We start from the raw sequence: 26,234 nt of genomic DNA on the forward strand, positions 1-26,234 counted from the left end.
TCAGAGAGGAAAGAGAAAATGCTGGGTCCCCACACAGATGATAAGAAAATATCTGCTGAAGAGTGGACAGAATCCCAGTGGCATGGTCAAGCAGTCAGCGTGATGTATAAACACCAGCCATCAGGAGTACTGACTGACTGTGTTAGTTATATGTTTAACACATGCAATCCAAGTGCCACATACATGCATCTTAACACATTTAACTATCACAACCAGGTTTTATTATTATTCTCATTTTACAGATGAGGGCAATGAGATTCGGAAAGATTAGGTAGCTTATCCATATTCAAACAGTTTGTTAGTGGTGGAGCCAGGATTCAAGCTGGGTCCAAAAGCCATGATATATTCTGCACTTCCCTGGTGGCTCAGACAGTAAAGAGTGCGCCTGAAATGCAGGCAACCCAGGTTCGATCCGTGGGTGGGGAAGATCCCCTGGAGAAGGAAATGGCAACCCACTCCAGTATTCTACTGCCTGTCAATACATTACATCAAAGGTGGGGTATGTGGCTGGGAAACTGGTTTCAAAAAATTCTTTTCTGAAATGCACTTTTGGAACAGAGCCCTGAGGAAATTAATACCTGTTGAAATATATTTACAAGCACTAATTTTGGAATAACAGGGTTTGAACTGCCTATTTTATTATAATTATTGCTTCATACTCCTGTGGGTCATGGTTTGGACAAATGAGTGTCACTTTTCTCACAGTGGGCTGCAAGATGCTCAGAGACAAGGTCGGTGAACTTGTGAGGTTTCTGACTTTTTAATATAATTTTATTTTACTTTCAAGTGAAATCATGACTACAAAATGTCAATTGATATTACAGAGAAGATCCAGACAAAGATGTGGTCAAAAGCTATAGGTAGTGTGTTCAGGACAAATCGAAGTTTTCCTTTGCACTGAAAAAGGTGAATGGATTACAGTCTTGGGCAACGGGCTCATGTGAGTGAAAACCATCAGAATGACCACTTATGAAGGGGCTTATTGAAGGGAGTGCTGAGTAGGGCAAGAATTTTATGTGAAGAACTCTGAGGAAGAGAAATGGTCTCACAGATGCATGTTGGGTTTGCCTAGTGCTCAGCTGGACAGTAAATTTAGTGGGCAGTTATTTCATGACTACTTTATGTTTTAATTTTCTTTTCCATAAACTGCTCATTTGCTTGCAATGACTATGCTAAGGTGAAAAGGGCAAAAATCAAGTCTGCTTTATCGTCAATCTCTCACACCCCATTTTCCTTTTTTCTGGATGTTTTGCTCTCAATTCTTATGAGAAAAGCGCAATTCTTCCAAGCATTTATGAACTAGCTACTTTCCAGCAACTAAAACCCAGTGTGAATCTAGAGGACTTTAGTTAGGGGTCAAGAATCTAAAAGCTGCATGTCCTAGGAATTCATCTTAAGGAACTCAAGTATATAGTGATGTAACTCTGAAGATGTCCATCTAAGCATTGTTTATATAAGAGGAAAATAAATCAAAGGAGAACCACCAACAAGTCCAATGACAGGAATGGTTAGCCACATTCTTAGAGTATAGATAAATTATTAGCTACATTCTTAGAGTGGAATATTATACAACCATCCAGATGGTTGTACTTGAGTGAATATCTGATAGGAAAGAGATTGTTATTTGTTTTAGATGTGGAATATTATACAACCATCCAGATGGTTGTACTTGAGTGAATATTTGATAGGAAAGAGATTGTTATTTTAGATGTGATAATACTACTGTGGCTACGGTTTTAAAGAGAGTCCTTCCCTAGATAGCTGTTTAAATTTTTATAGATAAAATTATAAATGCTTCAAAGTAACAGGGGAGGATGATGTGTAAATGAAATAAGACTGACTGCAAGTTGACAATCATTGATCTGAGTAATGCATGCACAGAAGTTCATTATAATATTTTTTGTTCAAATCTGTATGGTTCAAATACAGATATTTTAATATTTTCATACTAAAAAGTTTAAAAAATGAAATTGTGGATGTGCAATTATTGACATGGAGGATGTTCACAATCTATTGCTAAATAAAAAAATCAGTTTACCAAGTGGAATATGCTGAATGGTTCTATTATTCTTGGTAAAAAAAAAAAAATACACATGTACATATAAAAATATTGATAAAAGTTGACATACCAAAATACAAATAGAGATGATTTCTAGGTGATGTAATTGAGTGTGGTTCTGTGAGTCATTTATACTATTAATACTTCTCCATATTTTCCAGTTTTTCTAAATCATCTTGTTTGTGTATTTTTAAAAGTTTTTAAAATATAGGGCTCAGGAAACTGTTTAGCAGTATCAACCACAGCTGAGCCTGTGTAAGCTCTGGGAACCAAGTCCACCCTTAGGTACGTTCCCAGCAGAAACGCATACAGATGTTCAGCAAAAAACATGCATAAGAACGTCCGTAGCAGCTCTCTTCATAACAGCCCCAGAGTGGAAACAACCCAAATGCTCATCAGTGTCAGAACGGTACGCTGTGCTCCCTTCACACGATGGAAACTGCCCAGAAACTGCTGCTGCTGCTAAGTCGGTTCAGTCGTGTCCAACTCTGTGCGATCCCATAGACGGCAGTCCACCAGGCTCCCCTGTCCCTGGGATTCTCCAAGCAAGAACACTGGAGTGGGTTGCCATACAAACCCCGACTCTGTAAGGCAATGTGAATAAGTCTCAGAAATAATGTTGAGTGGAAAAAAATATGGTAATAGTGCCAACTGTACAATTTCACTTACACAGTGTTCAAGACAGGAGACACTAATGTAAGTCTAAGCAGTCAGGAGAGTGATTTTCTTTGGGGTAGGGCAGTGACTGCAAGGGGGATGAGAAGGTTTTCTTGTGGGGGTGGGGGGTGGGGGTGGGGACCGGTAATGCTCTTTTTCTTGATGTGGGTGTGGGTCCCATGGATGTGTTCATTTTGTGAAATTATATTGAGCTGAAGCCTTAATGATTTGTGTGCTTTCCTGTATTATGTTATATTTCAATAAAAAGTTCAAAAAAATTACAGGGCTTAATGGAGGCAGCATTTACGCTAAGTGGTGGATTAGAGCTTTATTGTACAGCCTGTGGTTACATCCATTAGAATAATGGCTTGTTGAACAATCCCAATAGGAAGAGATTTCAAATTAATATGGAAATCCAGCACTAACAGCTGCATTTGCACAGCCTCCACTTACAAACTATCTGTCCTGATGTCTCCCTCCTCTCCGCATCAGGTTTGCTCCTATGGTCCCTTAAACATGGACCTTTGAGCTTCAGTACCTGGGATCGGGTATGACAGGCTGGATCTTATGTTAGAGCTCTGCCTGTAGCCACGTGCCTGGGAGCAGGGAGAAATCCATGAGACCACGGTCATACTGACAACAGCTACAGTCACACAGGGAGCATGAAGGATGGAACACAGGCAGCCACCGTTTATCAAGCACTTACTATGTGTCAGGGACTGCTCTAAGTGCTTTACCTGTATTAACTCATTTAGTCCTCACAAGATCCCTGAGAGAGGAAGAAAGTACTTTTGCAATCTCTGCTCTGGGGAATAGAGACACTAGGAAGACTGCTGATCACTGCGTGGCTTGTAAGCCACAGAACTGGGATTTGAACCCAAGCAGTCTGGCTCAGAGCCTGCACGGCCTCACACGACAGCCCCTCTGTGCCTGCTACTCTGAGCTGGGTTCCCTCGTGGCTCAGCCTGGCCACCTGATCTTTTCAGGGGTGTATCTTAGTCACCTTCCATCTCCCCACCTTCCCTCAGCCTGATGCCTTAAAAGAAAAAAAAGAAAAAAAAAGGAGGAATTCTGAAACATGCATTCAACAAAAATACTTCTAATCACCAAGTACATTTCAGACACTGTGCTGGACACTGACAATAAATTAGTGAGCAGAAAGAGATACGGCCCCTGTTGTCAGGGGAAATGGCCATTATTTCTAGTGGGAAATGGCCATTATTCAAATAACTAAACAAAACTGTGAAATTACACACATTAAGCAAAAGTGGGATGTGGAACAAAGTCCCCAGAGTGGATGTGAGTGCCAGCCCTGAGACTAACACACCCTGTGACCTAGGACAAGGCAGTTCTCTCTGGCCTGTGGGTTCCTCATCTGGCACAAGAAGGCCTTAGACTAGATGATCAATTCCCAAACTGACTTCCAGTGACCACCCCTTCTGTGTGATGTTAATTTAGGATGGTTGTGCCTGAGGATAAAACATTCCATTGTCAGTTTGGTTGTTTTTTCAGAACCTCTCTCTCCTTGTTATTCAAGCTTTTATTTCTGGACACATATGCTAGGAGTTACCGGGGTGTGCCACCCAGAATCCTCCTTCTAGATGGAGGCCCCCATTTCTCTAGGTGCTGGGGCTCATAGCTGAGTTCTTTCCCAGGAATTGCCCTCAAATAAGAGGAGCTGCTTCCATAAATGGTATACCCCTCCTTGGAGGAAACCTGCATTCAGTGACTGGTTCCTGTAAGAGTACAAAGGTCTGGTCCTCTTGCCTCAAAAGTTGGGATATCTCAGAACGACCCTCCCAAAAGTTGGGATATCTCAGAACGACCCTCCCAAAAGTTGGGATATCTCAGAACGACCCTCCCAGCTTCAGAGCTCCTTGTGGGCTGATCTGAAGCTGGTGCTGTGACTGCTTCTTGGCTCAGCTTCTTCTCTGCCCATCCTGCTGCCCTTACTTGCTTCAGGTGTTGCTCCCAAGAGCACCTCTCAATGGAGAACCTGCATGCAAATCTCCATCTCAGAGTCTGTCCCTGGGAAACCGACCTACAGAAGTTAGGTGCAGGAGTGGCCCTCAGAAGCAGACTCTAAAATGAGATTTTGGGTCAGTCTCCCAAGGCAAAAGAAATACAAGCAAAAACAAACAAATGGGATCCAATCAAACTTATAAGCTTCTGCACATCCAAGAAAACCATCAACAAAAGGACAATTTAAAAAATGGGAGAAAATACCTGCAGACAGTGCCACTGACAAGAGGTTTATCTCCAAAATATACCAACAGCTTATACAACTCAACATCTAAATGGCAAATAACCCAATCAAAGATGGGAAGAAGCCCCAAATAGACATGTCTCCAAAAAGACGTCCAGATGGTTAACAGGCACACAAGAAAACACTCAACATCATTAATTATTAATATTCAGTTCAGTCGCTCAGTCATGTCCGACTCTGCGACCCCATGAATCGCAGCCTGCCAGGCCTCCCTGTCTATCACCAACTCCCAGAGTTCACTGAGACTCATGTCCATTGAGTTGGTGCTGCCATCCAGCCATCTCATCCTCTGTTGTCCCCTTCTCCTCCTGCCCCCAATCCCTCCCAGCATCAGAGTCTTTTCCAATGAGTCAACTCTTCGCATGAGGTGGCCAAAGTACTGGAGTTTCAGCTTTGGCATCATTTCTTCCGAAGAAATCCCAGGGCTGATCTCCTTCAGAATGGACTGGCTGGATCTCCTTGCAGTCCGAGGGACTCTCAAGAGTCTTCTCCAACACCACAGTTCAAAAAATTATTAATATTAAAGAAATGCAAATCAAAACCAGAATGAGGTATTGCCTCACACTGGCCAGAATGGCCATCATCAAAAGTCTATAAATAATAAATGCTGGAGATGGTGTGTTGAAAAGGAAACTCTCCTCCACTGTGGTGGGAATGTAAATTGGTGCAGCCACTATGGAGAACAGTATTGTTTAGTTGCTAAGTTGTGTCCAACTCTTATGCGACTCCATGGACTGTGGCCCGCCAGGCTCCTCTACTGGAGTGGATTGCCATTTCCTTCTCCAGGGGATCTTCCTGACCCAGGGATCAAACCCAGGTCTCCTGCATTGCAGGCGAATTCTTTATCACTGAGCCACCTGGGAAGCCCAGAGAACTGAGAACTTTCAGATGTTCAAGCTGGATTTAGAAAAAGCAGAGGAACCGGAGATCAAATTGCCAACATCTGTTGGATCATCGAAAAAGCAAGAGAATTCCAGAAAAACATCTTCCTCTGCCTCATTGACTACACTAAAGCCTTTGACAGTGTGGATCACAACCAACTGTGGAAAATTCTTAAAGAGATGGGAATACCAGACCACCTTACCTGCCTCCTGAGAGACCTGTATGCAGGTCAAGAAGCAACAGTTAGAACTGGACATGGAACAATGGACTGATTCCAAATTGGGAAAGGATTATGTCAAGGCTGTATATTGTTACCATGCTTGGCCCCAGGTAGCCACTGAGACCCCTTCATGGATCACAGCCTTGTCATGGCAAAGGGGATTGCATCACCCAATGAAGCTATGACCCATGGCACACAGGGCCATCCAAGATGGATGGGTCATAGTGAAGAATTCTGACAAAATGTGGTCCACTGGAGAAGGAAATGGCAAACCACTCTAATATTCTTGCCTGGAGAACCCCATGGAGAGTATGAAAAGGCAAAAAGATAAAAGACACTGGAAGATGAGCCCCTCAGGTCAGAAGGTGTCCAATATGCTACTGGGTAAGAGCATCCGGTCCCATCACTTCATGGGAAATAGATGGGGAAACAGTGGAAACAGTATCAGACTTTATCTTTTTGGGCTCCAGAATCACTGCAGATGGTGACTGCAGCCATGGAATTAAAAGATGCTTACTCCTTGGAAGGAAAGTTATGACCAACCTAGATAGCATATTCAAAAGCAGAGACATTACTTTGCCAACAAAGGTCTGTCTAGTCAAGGCTATGGTTTTTCCTGTGGTCATGTATGGATGTGAGAGTTGGACTGTGAAGAAAGCTGAGTGCCAAAGAATTGATGCTTTTGAACTGTGGTGTTGGAGAAGACTCTTGAGAGTCCCTTGGACTGCAAGGAGATCCAACCAGACCATTCTGAAGGAGATCAGCCCTGGTATTTCTTTGGAAGGAATGATGCTAAAGCTGAAACTCCAGTACTTTGGCCACCTCATGCAAAGAGTTGACTCACTGGAAAAGACTCTGATACTGGGAGGGATTGGGGGCAGGAGGAGAAGGGGACGACAGAGGATGAGATGGCTGGATGGCATCACTGACTCGATGGACGTGAGTCTCAGTTGAACTCTGGGAGTTGGTGATGGACAGGGAGGCCTGGCGTGCTGCGATTCATGGGGTGGCAAAGTGTCAGACACGACTGAGTGACTGAACTGAACTGAAGAGCAGAGGGCAATTACAAATAGCTCCAGAAAGAATGAATTGGCTGGACCAAAGTGGAAACTGTATGGAAGGCTGAGCTCAGAAGAATGACGCTTTCAAATTGTCGTGCTGGAGAAGACTCTTGAGAGTCCCTTGGACTGCAAAGAGATCAAACCAGTCAATCTTAAAGGAAATCAACCTTGAGTATTCACTGGAAGGACAGATACTGAAGCTGAAGCTCCAGGCCACCTGATGCCAAGAGCCAACTAATTGGAAAAGACCCTGATGCTGGGAAAGATTGAGGGTAGGAGGAGAAGGGGTCAACAGCAGATGAGATGGTTGGATGGCATCACTGACTCAATGGACATGAATTTGAGCAAACTCTGGGATATAGTGGAGGACAGAGGAGCCTGATGTGCTAAAATCCACGGGGTCACAAAGCTTCGGACATGACTGAGTGGCTAAACAACAACAAAGCCACTGGGGCACTCGTGCATTCCCCTGACTGATTCTGGCCACTCATGAACAAGAGCAGCAGCCATGGTTTGAGAAGGGCACAATGAGCAGGGCAATTGCCCAGACCAGCCAAAGTGCTGGGCAAAGGTGAGGAGGCTCTAGATAAGGTGATGAGAGAGGTGATGAGTATCACTGGTGGCCCAAAGACCCAGTCGTAGTGGTGAAGGACATAGTGTCACCCACTAACCTTTGACTTCAAGTCTGGGGGAGCTAAATATAGTGTGAGATCTTTATTTTAGATCACAGACCATCTCTTTTTCTTTCTTTTGAACACAAAGCCACACATACACATTTAATCAACGGGATAAATTCACCTTTTAGGTCCTATTTACTTAAAAGTTTTATAGGGTAGCACAAGGCTGAGTTAAATCTTTTTTTTTTTTTGCCCCCAAGAGAGAAGCACATATTGAAGCCTACAATGGCGGGGAGCATGTGTTTGCATGGTCTAGGACCACTGAGGTCTAGAAAATGGGAGAAGCCTGAGGTCTTCTAGCTCATGACAGGTGGGAGGAACTGGGAGCCCCTGGGCCTCACCAAAATGTCCCTGAAAGAAGGCACTGATTCCACACTACAGATGAAACACTGAGGTTTGGAGAAGTAAAATGACCAGGCTGAAGCCACTCGGCTGATGAGGGGCAGGGCAGGATTTCTTTGTCTCCAAAGTGTTGCTGTTCTTGAATAACTCTGCTGCTGCTGCTGCTAAGTCACTTCAGTCGTGTCTGACTCTGTGCGACCCCATAGATGGCAGCCCACCAGGCTCCCCCGTCCCTGGGATAACTCTAGAGCATTTATAACCCTAGAATAACATCAGAGCAGATGCTCTAACGACAGCCAGCTCAAAGATGACGACTGCCTTTCCTCGAGCTGTTCCTACGTTCCTCACCTGTATCTGCCTCTACAAATCTCAACAACCGTGTGCAGCAGACGTCTTACCCCTGCATCCCATCCCACAGATAAGAAACCAGTTCCACAGAACTGAACTGATTCGTGCATGGCCACCCAGGTAATAACTGGTGGAATCAGGATTTGAATCCACAGCTGACTCCAAAGCCAGCGCACTTTCAACTGTACTGTCTGAACCACCCGGCTTCCCTGACCCTGACCCTCAAGCCTGGCTATCAGCCTGAGAACACTGCCTGTCATCTGGGAAAGGATTTCACAAAACAGAGATTTTTGTAACAAAGGTTCAAGGGTTCAAGATATTTTGATGCTTAAATTTGAAAACATGTAAGTTCTTTTTTAAGGCGGGATCCTCTGAGGCAGCCTTAGCCATAAGGAAAGAAATTAAACAAAGATATCCACCCTCAGTGGAGAGTGGTGCAAGAAAAGCAGAGAAGAAAACTTGCCCTGGAACTGTAGTTAACTAGAGATGTCAAAGACACACCAAGACGCCAGTGGAAATGGGCAGGGCCTCTGGGTCACATTCAAGATGATAAAAATGCAATTAACTTGAGCCTGGTTCCTCCAGCCCGCAGCAGTGACCTACCCTTTGGGTATGCGGCTGTGTTGATCAGTTCTGGGTGTGCGGCTATGTTGATCAGTTCTGGGCTAAGGACACAGGGCCAAGTACTTTCCTTTATGGAACATGCTGGGGACTCATTAATGCCCGCCCGCTGGCTGCAGGGTATGTGTGTGTGTGTGTGTGTATGATGTAATGTAGGGGGGACTGAGGTCTTCTCTGAATGATTCATAAGGTACAATTCAGAAGCCTTAACTTTGTCTGCATTCCAAGGTATCGACCAGCATATAAATCCATGATCTTGAACAATTCTAGGGCTTTGAGGCAAGTCTCAAGTCTGAGGAGAAGGCAGTGGGAAGAATCAGGCTTGAATTTCTAAGTGAAGATGTTCTGGGCTACAGGCTGTATATTTGGAGATCCTGGGTTTTGACTGATGGGATGCAAAAGCTATTGAGAACCGTCAGTGAATGTCAGAGGTCAACTACAATTTTTCAACATATTTAAATTCACGGATTAAATCAGCCTCATTTATGAAGGGATTTGAGTAAGGTTTGCTCTCCTGCTGGTCTCTTACTCTCCATCCCTCAATTTGGATTAATTGTCGTTACAGATACCAACGTTTCTTTCTGAGTCTTCTAATTTAGAGATGATGAATAAATTACAATCTGTGTAAGAACTCTAATCAACGGCGGTGGCTATCTGCAGTTCTGGTCTGAGAGGACTTTCGAGACCAAGTCTGGGCTCAGGTGGAAAGAGTACTGGGATCCATTAATGATGTCTATCTTGGGCACAAGGGAAAGAAGTGGTGGTGGGGGAGTATCTGTGCCGCCCATCTAGATTTAACTTTTAGTTAAATTATTAGTTTCATCTCTTTTTGTTTCAGAAAGAAAAAGTTTAGATACAAACCATAACTCAAAGTGAATGTCCCTTATTAAACACCATTAACTCATAAGGCAGCCCAGAAACAGGGTGGGATGATAAAAGCGTCACATTCCCTCTGGGTTTATCTGTCTTTATAGACTACAGGGTCCTTGGTTGCCAAGCTGTTCCACTCAAGAGGGGTTTATGTGAGAGTATACATGGGGTGATAATGGGTTTGAAAAATCTTGTGGGAATCCAAGATTGGGAACTCATAGACAGGCACTGGAGATTTTCTCCAGAAAGAGAGTTTCAGGGTCTTTGGAGCAGGATCTGAAAGTCTTCAGGTTGAGCCTGGACGTGACCCTCTTCTCCTCCGCTGCTGTCTTCTCCTCTCACTTCCTGCTCGGATCCTCCACTCTTCCACTCTTCGCAGCAAGTCTTTGCCCGCCACGGCCTGGCTCCCCATAGCTCTCCATGGCCTCTGTGGCCTCCCTTCCTTCTAACCTTGTAGCGTCTTCCCCGACTGTCACCTGCTTGACTCTTGATGTGGTTTCCACTTTACACTCCCAAGAGGGAGACTCTGATTTGTACAAATTAATTTGGGGAAACTAGCTCATGAGTCAAAGGCCAGCTCAGAATTGGCTACCTGACTGTGGTTGACTGAAAAAATGACCTGGAATCTCTGCCCTTGTGCAAGGAAACTTGACAGTTCTTCCCATCAAGAAGTAGAATCTATTCCTGCACCTTTAATCTGAGCTGGATATGTGACCTGCTTTGGCCACAAAGTGATGTTTTGCCTAGCTTAAAGCTTCAGAGGCCTCACACACTTTCATTCTCCATCAGAATCCTATTCTCACGCAGCTGACCCGCTTGAGAATGGGACACTGTGCTATTAGGGCCAAGGTCATCCTAGACCCACCTACGGTGGTTGTCCTCCAAGCCTAGGAGCGAGCCCAGCCAAGATCAGCAAAGTCATCTACACAACCCTCAGCTGATGATAGATGCTCAAGAGAGCCCAGCAGAGACCAGAGAATCTCCCAATTGAATTACAGACTCACAGTCATTAATAAATGTGATTATTTTAAAGTCATTGGTTTTTTGAGGTGATTTGTTATGTGGTGATAGCTAACTGTCACAATGACTGCAAGGAAATCTCTGAGCTTCTCTGAGTCTTAGTTTTCTCATCTGAGAAATGGAGCAAAAGGAACTTTCCTGCTTGCCTCAGGGAAGATTTTTAAGACATGATGCAAACATAAACTTTAGCAAATATTTATTGAAGGACTTCTCTATGCTAAGAACTGAGCTAGACCCTCGGGATTTGCAGGACAGACTGATTATGTTGCAGGACAACATTAATAGCTTCTCTTCCCAATCACAGGCCATTCCCTAAAAAGGCAAAGTGAACACTCCAGTTTGAAGGCACTGGAAGAGAGAGACTGGCCCGATGGAAACAGCAATTGACTTGCCATCTCATCAACTGATTTATCCCACAGATTTGTAGATAAGCTGTCTCCTTCACTCACTTCCCCTAAATTAACATACGGGTCTTCCCCTTTATTTTTAACTGCTAAGTTCCAGGGATGGACAACAGAATTAATATCCCATCAGCAAACACTCAGGGACCATGACTGTGGACATGATATATTCTAGCTTAGGACACATCTTACATCCCAGTGAGGGAGGAAGAGATTGCACCTCCTTCATTTCCCACATCTGATCCAGTCCTGTGCCTCTAAAATAGAAAAAATAAAATCCCAGATCTACCCACTTCCCTCCAAGGCACTGCTATTTGCCTGATCCAAGCCATCGACATCTCTTACCATAGCCTTCCCACTGACCTCTACGCAGCTGATGAAGTGTTCTTTTTAAAAATCAGATGATATCCTTCTCTTGTTTAGAAGCCTCCAGAGCGTTCTCATTGGACTTAGACTAAAACCCAAGCTTTTCCCCATGGCCTGTGTGGCGGAAGGCCCTGTAGGCTCCAGCTTGTGCCTGTGTCCCTCACCTGCTCCAGTCACGCTGGTTTTCTTTCTGCTTCTCCAGTACTGTTGGTTTCTTCTGGCTTTGGCACCCATCCACCTATTGACCCATAAAATACTCCATTCAGGTGGCACCGTTCAGATGTCAGCCCATGGCCCCCTTTACAAAACTGTTTCCTCTGCCCCCTCTCACTAAAGCTGCACTGTTCCCCATCAGCACCGCTGCTGTATACAGGCAGACACCGGGGATACTGTGAATTGGGTTGCAGGCCATTGTAATAGAGTGAATACTGCAATAAAGCAAGTCACAGATTTTTTTTTTTTTTTTGGTTTCCCAGTGCATATAAAAGCTACGTTTATACTGTATTGGTAAAGAATCTGCCTGCTAATGCAGGAAACGTAAGAGATGTGGGTTGGGAAGATCCCCCGGAGGAGGAAATGGCTACCCACTCCAGTATTCTTGCCTGGAGAATCCCCATGGACAGAGGAGCCTCGCGGGCTACAGTCCCTAGGATCGCAGAGTTGGACACGACTGAAGCAACTTGGCATGTACACTGTACTGTAGTCTAAGCATGCAATAGCATTATATCTTAAAAAATGTACATAGCTTAATTAAAGAGTACTTCAGTGCTGGAGAAGACTATCATCTGAAACTTCAGTGAATTCTAATGTTTTTTCAACAGTCACATCATAGATCACTGATCACAGATCACCATCACACATATAGTAAGAATGGGAAAGTCTGAAATATTGGGAGTACTGCCAAAATGTGACACAGAGACACAGAGTGAGCAAATACTACTGGAAAAATGGTGCCTATAACAGACTTGTGGGGTTGCCACGAACTTTGAATTTGTAAAAAATGCAGTAGCTGTGAAGCGTGGTACAATGAGTTATGCCTGTACATCACCTTCTTTTACACTCTTCACAGGATATGGTCAATGTCCCCACCTCAGTCCTGTACATTTACTTGCTAACTTGTTTGTCTTTTTGCTCAACACACATCATTGTTTGTTATTCATTGAGGACAGGAATTTTGTCTATTTCACCGCCCTGTCTCCAGTATATACAATGATGCCTGGTGTATATCTGGTGATTCCTGTCACTCAATACATATTTGCTGAAGAAAATGAATGAAAACTAAGGAGGGACCAAGAGAAATGTTTAACTTCATACAAAAGAAAAAGCTTCTTCCTGTGCCCAAATCCCACCTCTCATTTCTCACTACCCTGCTTCGGCTGTCTCCCAAAATGCAGCTGGAAAGCAAAGCCTCAGACCTTGGAAACACCTGCATAGTTTGTACTCTGCTGGGATCTGCTCGGGGAGAGGGCTAACTCATCTCTGCTTATTTGCAATTGCTGGTACCTAACTAAACTTTGTGTGGGTAAATCATAGCTTCAGTTTTGACACGTCTGTTGTTTTAGTTGCAGAGATGTCTGTTTCCCTTAAAACATGTGCAATAAAAAGCATCAGCAGCTTTGGAGGAAGACATGCCATTGCCTTCAAGAGTCGACCTAGAACTGGGCACACACAGAAGCCCTGGGTGTCAGCTTCCGCTAAAATTCAGCAAGTGAGCGTACGGTGGCTGCTTAGTGCCACCGAACATCTGGTGGAACAGGCGAGGAGGAAAGCAGTTAGATTTTTATTCTTTTTAGTATCATGTTAAATTGGCCATGAAACCAGGGATGGTGCATTTGAATTATAAGACGGCTGAAGTATTAAATAAAAATCGAGGAGACAGTGAAGGTGTTTGGCACAAGGTGGGTTGGATTCTAACAGGAGGTGAAACAGATATTAAAAACAGTAAGTAGAAAGACAATATCTTCTCTGCTAATAATTCACCTCATTTAATACTGTGTGATGAGGCCAAGGGGTATGCATCTCTTAGAGGGGTGATTTCCCCTGGAAAATAAGGTGTTTGCTTCTGAAGGGGGATCTCTGGCTCCTTAAATGTCAGTGGGATCCAGGAGCATGGCCAGGTGGAAGGTTTTACTGTCGTTTCTTGTTTTCTTGCTTTGTGGCTTTTCTGTCTGGCTCTTTTCACACTGTCCTTCACATACAGCACTTGGCTAAGGATGTTAAAGCCTGTCTGATGAGGTTGTTAAATTCTAGCCATGGTAGATGTGTCTGGCAGAAAGGACAGACTCAGCCTGCCAAACCAAGGACGGCAGAAAAGCCACTGTCTTTATCACCCTTCCTTCACCCCTCTGCTCTACAGGCTTAGAGGAAAGCTCTACCTTGGTTATCTAGAGGCATGTCCACAGAGGGTGCTGGTGTGTGTGTAACAACCACCTCTCTGGAGGGACAATGAGCCTGACTTGCAGTTTTTGATGATTTCTGTACACAAGTATTCCCACTGTGGCTGATGCTGAGCTACTGATATGAAGTCAGTGAATGCGGAGCTCCCATTACACAGTAATGTTTACCACACAGATACTATAAACAGAAGTAATCTCAAGAGCACAGCCAGCAGTAAAAATATATGAAATCATTAAGGAGTGGTGAGTTATGAGTAGTTATCACATTTGTTTTAATATCATATACTGGGTTGGCCAACAAAGTTCATTTGGGGTTTTCCTGTTATATCTTGTGGACCAACCCAGATGAACTTATTGGCCAACCCAATATTTAAGTTTATATGATTTATAAACTTACAACCCAACATGTAAGTTTATATAATTTAATTCTTAACAGTAGCTGTGCTTAAGAACTGGCTTGCAGATTTCCTGGAAATTTAGCAAATCAGTTCTGGTTACAGGCTGACTCACTACTGCTTGTTGCCCTCCTTGGACGGGTCGAGTCCTGGTATCTGGAACTTTCGTGGATCAAGGCACAGTTATCAGCCTTTAGTCTACAGTACACATTACTGTGGAACTTTCATTTCCAGGCTCCAGAGACTCTGGTGTGTCTTTGCATGTTGAGTTAGAATCATCTACCTCAAGGCTGCTAACATTCAGCTGGTGAGAACTGACATGGTCATAATGCTTTTGTATGGCCAGTGTCTATTCTGACCAATTACTGCCATGACATACATGATGGTCCTGTATTTTGAACCTCACCTCTGATCCAATTTCCCCGCTGTACCATTTCCTCTGAAGCCTGGAACATTTCCTCTGAAACCTGGAACATCCTCCAGGCATGACTGCAATTCAGTTCAGTTCAGTTCAGTCGCTCAGTCGTGTCCAACTCTTTGCGACCCCATGAATCGCAGCACGCCAGGCCTCCCTGTCCATCACCAACTCCCGGAGTTCACCCAGACTCACATCCATCGAGTCAGTGATGTCATCAAGCCATCTCATCCTCTGTTGTCCCCTTCTCCTCCTGCCCCCAATCCCTCCCAGCATCAGGGTCTTTTCCGATGAGTCAGCTCTTTGCATGAGGTGGCCAAAGTACTGGACTTTCAGCTTCAGCATCACTCCCTCCAAAGAAATCCCAGGGCTGATCTCCCTCAGAATGGACTGGTTGGATCTCCTTGCAGTCCAAGGGACTCTCAAGAGTCTTCTCCAACATCACAGTTCAAAAGCATCAATTCTTCGACACTCAGCCTTCTTCACAGTCCAACTCTCACATCCATACATGACCACAGGAAAAACCATAGCCTCGACTAGATGAACCTTCATTGGCAAAGTAATGTCTCTGCTTTTGAATACGCTATCTAGGTTGGCCATAATTTTCCTTCCAAGGAGTAAGCGTCTTTTAATTTCATGGCTGCAGTCAGCATCTGCAGTGATTTTGGAGCCCAGAAAAATAAAGTCTGACACTGTTTCCACTGTTTCCCCATCTATTTCCCATTAAGTGATGGAACCGGATGCCACGATCTTCGTTTTCTGAATGTTGAGCTGTAAGCCAACTTTTTCACTCTCCACTTTCACTTTCATCAAGAGGCTTTTGAGTTCCTCTTCACTTTCTGCCATTAGGATGGTGTCATCTGCATATCTGAGGTTATTGATATTTCTCCCGGCAATCTTGATTCCAGCTTGTGTTTCTTCCAGTCCAGCGTTTCTCATGATATACTCTGCATATAAGTTAAATGACCAGGGTGACAATATACAACCTTGACGTACTCCTTTTCCTATTTGGAACCAATCTGTTGTTCCATGTCCAGTTCTAACTGTTGCTTCCTGACCTGCATATAGATTTCTCAAGAGGCAGGTCAGGTGGTCTGGTATTCCCATCTCTTTCAGAATTGTCCAAAGTTTATTGTGATTCACACAGTCAAAGGCTTTGGCATAGTCAATAAAGCAGAAATAGATGTTTTTCTGGAACTCTTTTGCTTTTTCCATGATCCAGCGGATGTTGGCAATTTGATCTCTGGTTCCTCTGCCTTTTCTAAAACCAGCTTGAACATCAGGAAGTTCACGGTTCGTGTATTGCTAAAGCCTGGCTTGGAGAATTTTGAACATTACTTTACTAGCATGTGAGATGAGTGCAATGTGTGGTAGTTTGAGCACTCTTTGGCATTGCCTTTCTTTGGGATTGGAATGAAAACTGACCTTTTCCAGTCCTGTGGCCACTGCTGAGTTTTCCAAATGTGCTGGCATATTGAGTGCAGCACTTTCACAGCATCATCTTTCAGGATTTGAAAGAGCTCAACTGGAATTCCATCACCTCCACTAGCTTTGTTTGTAGTGATGCTTTCTAAGGCCCACCTGACTTCACATTCCAGTATGTCTGGCTCTAGGTGAGTGATCACACCATCGTGATTATCTGGGACATGAAGATCTTTTTTGTACAGTTCTTCTGTGTATTCTTGTCACCTCTTCTTAATATCTTCTGCTTCTGTTAGGTCCATACCATTTCTGTCCTTTATCGAGCCCATCTTTGCATGAAATATTCCCTTGGTATCTCTCATTTTCTTAAAGAGATCTCTAGTCTTTCCCATTCTGTTGTTTTCCTCTATTTCTTTGCATTGATTGCTGAGGAAGGCTTTCTTATCTCTTCTTGCTATTCTTTGGAACTCTGCATTCAGATGCTTGTATCTTTCCTTTTCTCCTTTGCTTTTCGCTTCTCTTCTTTTCACAGCTACTTGTAAGACCTCCCCAGACAGCCATTTTGCTTTTTTGCATTTCTTTTCCATGGGGATGGCCTTGATCCCTGTCTCCTGTACAATGTCATGAACCTCCATCCATAGTTCATCAGGCACTCTATCTATCATATCTAGGCCCTTAAATCTATTTCTCACTTCCATTGTATAATCATAAGGGATTTGATTTAGGTCATACCTGAATGGTCTAGTGGTTTTCCCTACTTTCTTCAATTTCAGTCTGAATTTGGCAATAAGGAGTTCATGATCTGAGCCACAGTCAGCTCCTGGTCTTGTTTTTGCTGACTGTATAGAGCTTCTCCATCTTTGGCTGCAAAGAATATAATCAATCTGATTTCGGTGTTGACCATCTGGTGATGTCCATGTGTAGAGTCTTCTCTTGTGTTGTTGGAAGAGGGTGTTTGCTATGACCAGTGCATTTTCTTGGCAAAACTCTATTAGTCTTTGCCCTGCTTCATTCCGTATTCCAAGGCCAAATTTGCCTGTTACTCCAGGTGTTTCTTGACTTCCTACTTTTGCATTCCAGTCCCCTATAATGAAAAGGACATCATTTTTGGGTGTTAGTTCTAAAAGGTCTTGTAGGTCTTCATAGAACCGTTCAACTTCAGCTTCTTCAGCGTTACTGGTTGGGGCATAGACTTGGATTACTGTGATATTGTGATATTGAATGGTTTGCCTTGGAAATGAAGAGAGATCATTCTGTCGTTTTTGAGACTGCATCCAAGTACTGCATTTCGGACTCTTTTGTTGACCATGATGGCTACTCCATTTCTTCTGAGGGATTCCTGCCTGCAGTAGTAGATATAATGGTCATCTGAGTTAAATTCACCCATTCCAGTCCAGAGCAGAGGACAAATCCCCGCTGGGAGGCGTGCCCTCAATTGTGCACAACCCTCTTTCTTTGCCACCTGCCTGGATGTCCCCACACAGGTAACTCCTGGCCTCTTATCTCTACCTCTCATGGGTTCCCAAAGCATTAACCTCTAAAGCCTTCTATGCTCACTCACTCAGATGTGTCCGACTCTCTGTGACCCTCTGGATGGCAGCCTGTGGGATATGTCCCAGAAAGAATACTGGAATGGGTTGCCATTTCCTCCTCCAGGGGATCTTCCTGACCCAGGGATTAAACCCTCATCTCCCACGTCTCCTGCAGGGCAGGCAGATTTTTTCTCGCTGAGCCATGGGGGAAGTCAAAGCCATATAACCTGGATCCACACACTGTACAGGGCCATGCGTCTACAACTAACAGAGGGGTCCCTGTGGATCTCACCCCTTGATTCTGAGGGCCAAGTACACAGGCCATCTCTGAGCTTGGCTCTGCCATCATCCCCCTTGCGCTGGGACATTCTCTCAAGGGTAATTACAACAGTGACAATTACATGAGTCTGATGGGGCTGTCAGAACAGAACACATGGTCTAAACAACAGATGTTTATTTCCTCTTAGTTCTGGAGGCCACAAGTCCATGATCAAGGTGCATCTCCTACAGTTCAGAAGACGTCTACTAGCTAAGCCCTTGCCTGGCCTTTTCTCTATGAGTGCATTTTCCTGGCATCCTCTCCTCCTCTTATGAGTATACCAATCCGACCGGACTAGGGCCCCACCTTTCTGACCTCATTTAACTTTAATTACATTTTCAATATAATGGGAAAGACTAGAGATCTCTTCAAGAAAATTAGAGATACCAAGGGAATATTTCATGCTAAGATGGGTACAATAAAAGACAGAAATAGTATGGACCTAACAGAAGCAGAAGATATTAAGAAGAGGTGACAAGAATACACAGAAGAACCATACAAAAAAGAGCTTCATGACCCAGATAACCATGATGGTGTGATCACTCACCTAAAGCCAGACATCCTGGGATGCAAAGTCAAGTGAGCCTTAGGAAGCATCACTACGAACAAAGCTAGTGGAGGTGATGGAATTCCAGTTGAGCTATTTCAAATCATAAAAGACGATGCTGTTAAAGTGCTGCACTCAATATGCCAGCAACTTTGGAAAACTCAGCAGTGGCCACAGGACCGGAAAAGGTCAGTTTTCATTCTATTTCCAAAGAAAGGCAATGCCAAAGAATGCTCAAACTACCACACAATTGCACTCATCTCACATGCTAGTAAAGTAATGCTCAAAATTCTCCAAGCCAGGCTTCAGCAATACATGAACTGTGAACTTCCTGATGTTCAAGCTGTATTTAGAAAAGGCAAAGGAACTGGTCTGAGCAAGAATGGGGGGCAGGTCACTCTGATGCAGGTACTCCCTGCAAAGTCCAGCCAAGAAATGGGCCTGTCCCCAGTCCTCCCAGGGCTGCCCTCCTGCCAATCTCCAGCTTATGGTTAAGGCTGAGGGGCACTGAGACTGGGCAAAGACCCCAAAGCCTATCAGCTCATCCTTATCAGCTTGTCTGCGGGTCGTTTGGTGTAGGTCTCGCTCACTGGCTTCATTTAAGACCAAATTGCCAACATCCACTGGATCATCAAAAAAGCAAGAGAGTTCCAGAAAAATTTCTACTTCTGCTTTATTGACTACGCCAAAGCCTTTGACTGTGTGGATCACAATAAACTGTGGAAAATTCTTTAAGACATGGGAATATCAGACCACTTTACCTGTCTCCTGAGAAACCTGTATGTAGGTCAGGAAGCAACAGTTAGAACTGGACATGGAACAACAGACTGGTTCCAAATCGGGAAAGGAGTATGTCAAGGCTGTATATTGTCACCCTGCTTATTTAACTTATATGCAGAGTACATCATGTGAAATGCTTGGCTGGATGAAGCACAAGCTGAAATCAAGATTGCCAGAAGAAATATCAATAACCTCAGATATGCAGATGACATCACCCTTACGGCAGAAAGTGAAGAACTAAAGAGCCTCTTGATGAAAGTGAAAGAGGAGAGTGAAAAAGTTGGTTTAAAACTCAACATTCAGAAACTAAGATCATGGCATTCGGTCCCATCACTTCACGGCAAATAGATGGGGAAACAGTGACAGACTATTTTGGGGGGCTCCAAAATCACTGTAGTTGGTGACTGAAGCCACGAAATTAAAAGATGCTTGGTCCTTGGAAGAAAAGCTATGACCAATCTAGACAGCATATTAAAAAAGAGAGACATTACTTTGCCAACAAATGTCCATCTAGTCAAAGCTATGGTTTTTCCAGTAGTCATGTATGTGAGAAGATGTGAGAGCTGGACTATAAAGAAAGCTGAGCACCAAAGAATTGATGCTTTTGAACTGTGGTGTTGGAGAAGACTCTTGAGAGTCCCTTGAACTGCAAGGAGATCCAGCCAGTCCATCCTAAAGGAAATCAGTACTGAATATTCATTGGAAGGATTGTTGCTAAAGCTGAACGCCAATACTTTGGCCACCTGATGAGAGGAACTGACTCACTGGAAAAGACCTTGATGCTGGGAAAGACTGAAGGCAGGAAGAGAAGGGGACGACAGAGGATCAGAGGGTTGGATGGCATCACTGACTTGATGGACACAAGTTTGAGCAAGCTTCGGGAGTTGGTGATGGACAGGGAAGCCTGGTGTGCTGCAGTCCATGGGGTCAAAGAGTCAGACATGACTGAGAGACTGAACTGACCTTTTCAATGGCCCTCTCTCCAAATGCAATTATGTAGAGGGTTGGGGTTTCAACACACAGATTCTGAGCGGACACAATTCAGTCCATAATTAACTAATGATCACTTGAAATGTGGTGGGTCTAAATTAATATATGTTCTAAGTGTAACTGTACATTGTGGATTTCATCATTCACCCATTTTCATCACATGTTTAAAGGAGAATATAAATTTGTCATTAATACCTTTTAAAAAATACCTTTTTATATTGATTACATGTTGAATGATAATATTTTGGATATATTTAGCTAAATATATTAGAATGACTTTCACCTGTTTTTTCCCCCACTTTTTAATTTTTTTTCAATGTGGACTACTGACAATTTTTAATTTACGTGAACAGATCACATTATATTTCTGCTGGACAGTGGGTGTCCAGAGACCCTCTCAGAGCCGATACAGCCATACCTCTGGTGGCTGGTGGGGAATTGTTCTCTGGGGCCCTGTCTTGATGCCTCCCTTCATCCCCCTTCATCCCTTCCTTCTCCCCAGTTGCTAAAGTCCATAGCTTCCTGCCTCTTCTTGGGTTGAGTCGTCCCATTCAGTCAAAGCTGTGCTGTTACACAGGGTAAAGACTTGGGTGGGCAGCGAAGGAAGGACTTTCTGACCACAGCAGTGAGGAAGGAAACGTCTCCCTGTGATTCTTACTGGGGTCTGGCTCAGAGTGGGAGACATGTAAGAAAAGCCGACCGCCAGCTGCCCACGCTGCCTGTAGCACCCCCTGCTTAGCATGTCTCTTGTGTTTTCTGTTAAAAGAATCTCCATTTCTCACCCTGCCTTGAGTTGCTCTGCCAAAAGCCCCATGTACAACCCCACCTTGGAATGCTACAGGTCCCAGGAAGGAGTTAAGGGGTGAGGAGAGGGCAATTCCACCTCACCCCACAGCAATGAATAAAATATGGTCCCAGATGTCAGTTTGCTCTTGCTACCGTGCAGGAAGGAATTGGTACGGTGGAAAAGCTACGAGTGACACTGTGACAAGGCTCTGGCATTTCAATATATTTCACCGTGTCTTTCTAACAACCCCAGATTATTATATTCACTCTACAGTTAAGGAAACAGAGACTCAGGGAGGTGAAGTAGCTCCTCCAGTGTCACCAGCTGGCAGGTAGCTGGGCCCATATTTGAGACCAAGTCCATCTGACTCTTGGCTACCATGCTGTGGGGTGTGCCATAAAAAGGGAAGAATTTTCTGGAGCACATGAAGACTCTCTTGGCTTGGATTCAGTCCCAGGAAGGAAAGCAGAGGGAATTCTAGGCACAGGACTGGCCTGAGCAAGAATGGGGAGGTCACTCTGGTGCAGGTCACACTGGTACTCCCTGCAAAGTCCAGCCAAGAAATGGGTCTGTCCCCGGTCCTCCCAGGGCCGCCCTCCTGCCAATCTCTGGCTTATGGCCGAGGGGCACTGAGACTGGGCAAAGTCCCACACGCGTCACCCCGTAGCCTATCGGCTCATCCCTATCAGCTTGTCTGCGGGTCGTTCAGTGCGGGGCTCACTCACCGGCTTCGTTTAAGGTCTTTCTTGAGGTTTATTATTTCCTTCTCCATATACCTGATGCTTCTCATTGGCTTTTCTGGGACCTGAGGAAAGTCAAGAAGTGAGAGGAAAAGCATTAGTACAACTGTTAGCAGCGGAGCTGGGCTGCAGGAAGCCCGTGTGCTCACGTGAGACGTCTGATGGGGTTGGAGGGGCCCTTGGGGGTCACAGCATCCTTGTCTCCACCAGAGAGAGGCCCCAGGGCGTGCTGGAAACAGCAAGAGCTTTGGATATGGACACATCTGAGCTCTGATCCTCATTCTGTCTGGTGACTGCCTGTGTGACCTTGGAAAAATTACTCATCCTCTCTGGGTCCTAGTTCCTCCAGCAGAAGAATGGGGGACTATTTCCTACCTTGTTGTGATGATCAAATTAGTTGCTAAATTTCTGACTCACAGCAAGCTTTGGAAAAACAGAAGCTTCTATTATGAGCATTATACTCAGACAAAAAGTTGAATATTGATAATCATTGTTGAAGGTGGCAGAGGTAGTGGATTTAGACAGCTGAATTTTGTCAATATAAAGATGCAAATGTACCCTTCCCACTGCTCCCCTAGCAGGATTTTATGAGTGACTTATCCAAGTGATTGTTTATGGGTTTTTCTTTCCCTTTTTGCTATTCATTTGCCTTTCTTAGCCACTGGGGAAACCTCACAAGATAAATTTATTACTCAAAGGTGGATACTGGGTCAATATAAAGAAGAGAGTTCAATTAACTATATTTTAATATAAAAGTCACTTTTCTCAGTCACCAATTTGGTGAACAATAACAAGACTATTAACTTGATTATCTTGTCTTAAAATTAATTCCTGTAATATTAGGTTTTTTTAATTAAAGGAAATGCCAAGAAATTATGAGAAAATGGATGCTTTCAGAAGAAACTGGGGGGGGGCGAATACATTGTAATGTCTTTTCTGAAGGGCAATTCATCAGTGCATACTAAATGCTGTAAAAGCGGGCATGCCCTTGGGTCTAACGATTCTTCTGCTGTCAGGCATCCTGTGGGACTATCTTTGCACGGGCACAGAGTTTCGTCCACAAAACTGCTAGGATGCTGCCTGTGACAGCAAACTCGTGGAAATCACTTCACAACAGAAGACAGGTTCAGCAATCATGGTGCCTTGTAAGGACAGATTGCTATGCAGCAGTTAAATGTAATGGCAGTATAACAATGTAAAGTGTAGAGATGCTCTGAGGAGTTCTCTGAGAAAGACTCATTACACAGTAATAGGTATTGCATGATTCTTTGTTTTTGGAAAAATGATCTGTTTGAATGTACACATATCAAAAGATATTAAAAAAAAAAAACCTCCCTTGTCATGTGGTAATTCTCTCTGGGGTGGGATTATGGCAGATTTTATTACTTTCTCTTAGCTTATGTGATTTTCCCATTGCTCTTCAGTAAATGTTAATCAGTTATATAATAAACAAAGAGAAAAGATTTAAAGAAAAAATAAATGGCAAGTGAAATTTGACCATGGCGGATGGCTGGAACTGTACTGAGAGTGGCTTCTGAAGGCACAGCGAGGACGGGTCAGCTCCTCACTAACAGAAATCACAGTAATGTGGACACGTGGGAGGAGGCATGGTGCCTTCTCAGCAGCCACCATCACCCACTTGCTCCAAAAATAAAATTGGGCTGTGGTGCCTGCTGCTCTGGGCCTTTTGAGTGGAATGAAGAAGGCAGGGAATGGAGCCATATCAAAACTGAATGAATCTGGATGGACCCAGAGATTGTCATACTGAGAGGAGTAAGTCAGAGAAAGACAGATATTGTACGCTATTGATTACATGTGGAATCTAAAAAAATGATACAAATGAAGTTATTCACAAAACAGACACAGCATCACAGATTTAGCAAACGAATTTATGTTTATCCTAGGATAGAGGAGGTTAGGATTGGAGGTTAGATTTGGAGGTTAGGATTGACATATACACACAGCTATGTATAAAATAGATAACTAATAAGGACCTACTGTGAAGCACAGGAAACTCTACTCAATACCCTGTTATGACCTATATGGAAAAGAATCTAGAAAAGAGTAGATACAGGTATATTGTGTGACTGATTCACTTTGCTGTACAGCAGAAACTAATACAACACGGTAAAACAATTATACTCCAAAAAATATTTTTTAAAAATTGCATGACATTTCTGGTGGGGTGGAGGAGATGGAGAGTGGGGTCTGGAGTAGAGAGAAGGGACTGTCACTGGCCTGCCTGATTCTGAACCACTTTTTTCCTGGGTCACCCAGTATGTGTCCTGCGCCAGGCAGCTCAGATTAGAGGTGGAGAATCTACTGCAAGTCCCCAGGTACTCCTTGTTCACTAAATACAGCATGTGTGCGTGCATGCATGCGTGCTCAGTAGTGTCTGACTCCTTGCGACCCCATGGACTGTAGCCTGCCAGACTCCTCTGTTCATCCAATTTTCCAGGCAAGAATACTGGAGTGGGTTGCCATTTCCTTCTCCAGGGAATCTTCTGACCCAGGGATGGAACCTGGGTCTCTTGCATTGGCAGAACGACTCTTCACCATCTGAGCCACCAGGGAAGCCCATGAAGTAAATATAACATATTGCTAAAAGAGACTGAACCCATGTCTCTTGTGTCTCCTGCACTGGCAGGAAGATTCTTTACCACTGGCACCACCTGGGAAGCCCAAATTAAGCACAGAGGATACAAAAATGTATCTGAGACAGCCTTGAATAAGTTCTAGACATGAAACCGGAGAAGGCAATGGCAACCCACTCCAGTACTCTTTTCTGGAAAATCCCATGGACGGAGGAGCCTGGTGGACTGCAGTCCAGGGGGTCGCTAAGAGTCGGACACGACTGAGCGACTTCCCTTTCACTTGTCACTTTCATGCACTGGAGAAGGAAACAGCAACCCACTCCAGTGTTCTTGCCTGGAGAATCCCAGGGATGAGGGAGCCTGGTGGGCTGCCGTCTATGGGGTCGCACAGTCGGACACGACTGAAGCGACTTAGCAGCAGCAGCAGCAGACATGAAACAATGAAGTCATTTATAAACTTTCTCTCTCTAGCTATCATTACCAATAACTTATAGGTAATATATCAAGCTTACCCCAATACACAACGATGTTTCTATCCCTTGGCTGAAAATTGATGGCAAATCTATCAGTTTACATCTTGAGGGATGGTGAAGTAGACTTGAGGGTGGAAAGGTAGACTTCCAAGGAGGCCTGTAAGAATTTCCAGGAGTTCTTCTTAAAACTTCTAAATAATGGACAATGGCTTTTCTCACACTCCTGGTATCCCTTCTCTCCTCTTGATATGGGTTTGCCTGCTAAGACTTCCTGCCCCTCTCCCATGGAGCACTTGTGCCTCGGAAAAAACTCATGGTATCAGCAACAGGGGTGGTCCTAACTGGAGCCAGACAGCACAGAGCCCACCTCACATCGCAGTGACTGGCTGAGGGATGGTCATGTGACCCAGTTTGGACTAATGAGTTACAAGTTTCAAAGAAACATGATTCTTAAGTCTATTTCCTCAGAGACTGTGGACAGAGAAGCAGATACCTGTGGGGGTTGTTGGCAGCCATTTTGTGCCCATGAGGGAGCTACCCTCCAGCTGAAGAAGATGTGGGGAAGAGCAGACAGGAGAGTCAAAGAAAAACCCGTTCTATGGTACCTTGTTGAATTGATCAACCTTCACCAGAACCTGACCTTTTCATGAACATTTCCTTTACTATTTCAGCCAGTTGACTTGGCTTTTTTTTCCCTCACAACCACAGTATTTCTGAAACAGCTTCCTCCCTTAAATGTGTCAGGGCAGCAACAGATCAATAATTATTTCAACCACTTCTCTTTCTCCTCTAGAAAATTAAGATCAGATGATTCCTATCCTGGTGCATTTTTTTCAGTGAAAGCAATGACATTGGCCCTATTTTGAGATCAAACATTTGAAATCAGGGTTGCCTTTTTCTAATCCCCCTCCCCTTTTTTAAGCACCCAATTCCTTCTTTCAGAACCAAAGCAATGTTCATCACAGATGTTATGATTAGAACACATTTATGAACAAAGACAAAATGAACACATTGAGATTTCCTTGCCATAATTTGAAAACCTATGACTGAAATG

At 44.1% G+C, this 26,234-nt stretch overlaps 1 protein-coding gene across 8 annotated transcripts in view; it reads right to left on the reverse strand.

Moving 5' to 3' along the window:
• The window catches only part of CCDC60 (coiled-coil domain containing 60), a 176,881-nt gene that overhangs the window by 75,762 nt on the left and 74,885 nt on the right, over positions 1 to 26,234 (reverse strand). For 7 of the 8 annotated variants that reach the window (XR_812377.4, XR_812378.4, XR_812376.4 and 4 more), the window contains exon 2: positions 22,099 to 22,178. Coding sequence is in view for 5 of the 8 variants with exons in the window: in XM_024977749.2 (XP_024833517.1) it covers positions 22,099 to 22,178 (80 nt within the window). In the remaining 3 variants the exon portion in view is untranslated. Of the gene's footprint in view, positions 1 to 22,098; positions 22,179 to 25,219; positions 25,338 to 26,234 lie in introns of all 8 variants that reach the window. The other variant, XM_024977746.2, reaches the window with a different exon arrangement.

Source organism: Bos taurus, chromosome 17, assembly GCF_002263795.3.
Source record: "Bos taurus isolate L1 Dominette 01449 registration number 42190680 breed Hereford chromosome 17, ARS-UCD2.0, whole genome shotgun sequence".
NCBI lineage: Eukaryota > Metazoa > Chordata > Mammalia > Artiodactyla > Bovidae > Bos > Bos taurus.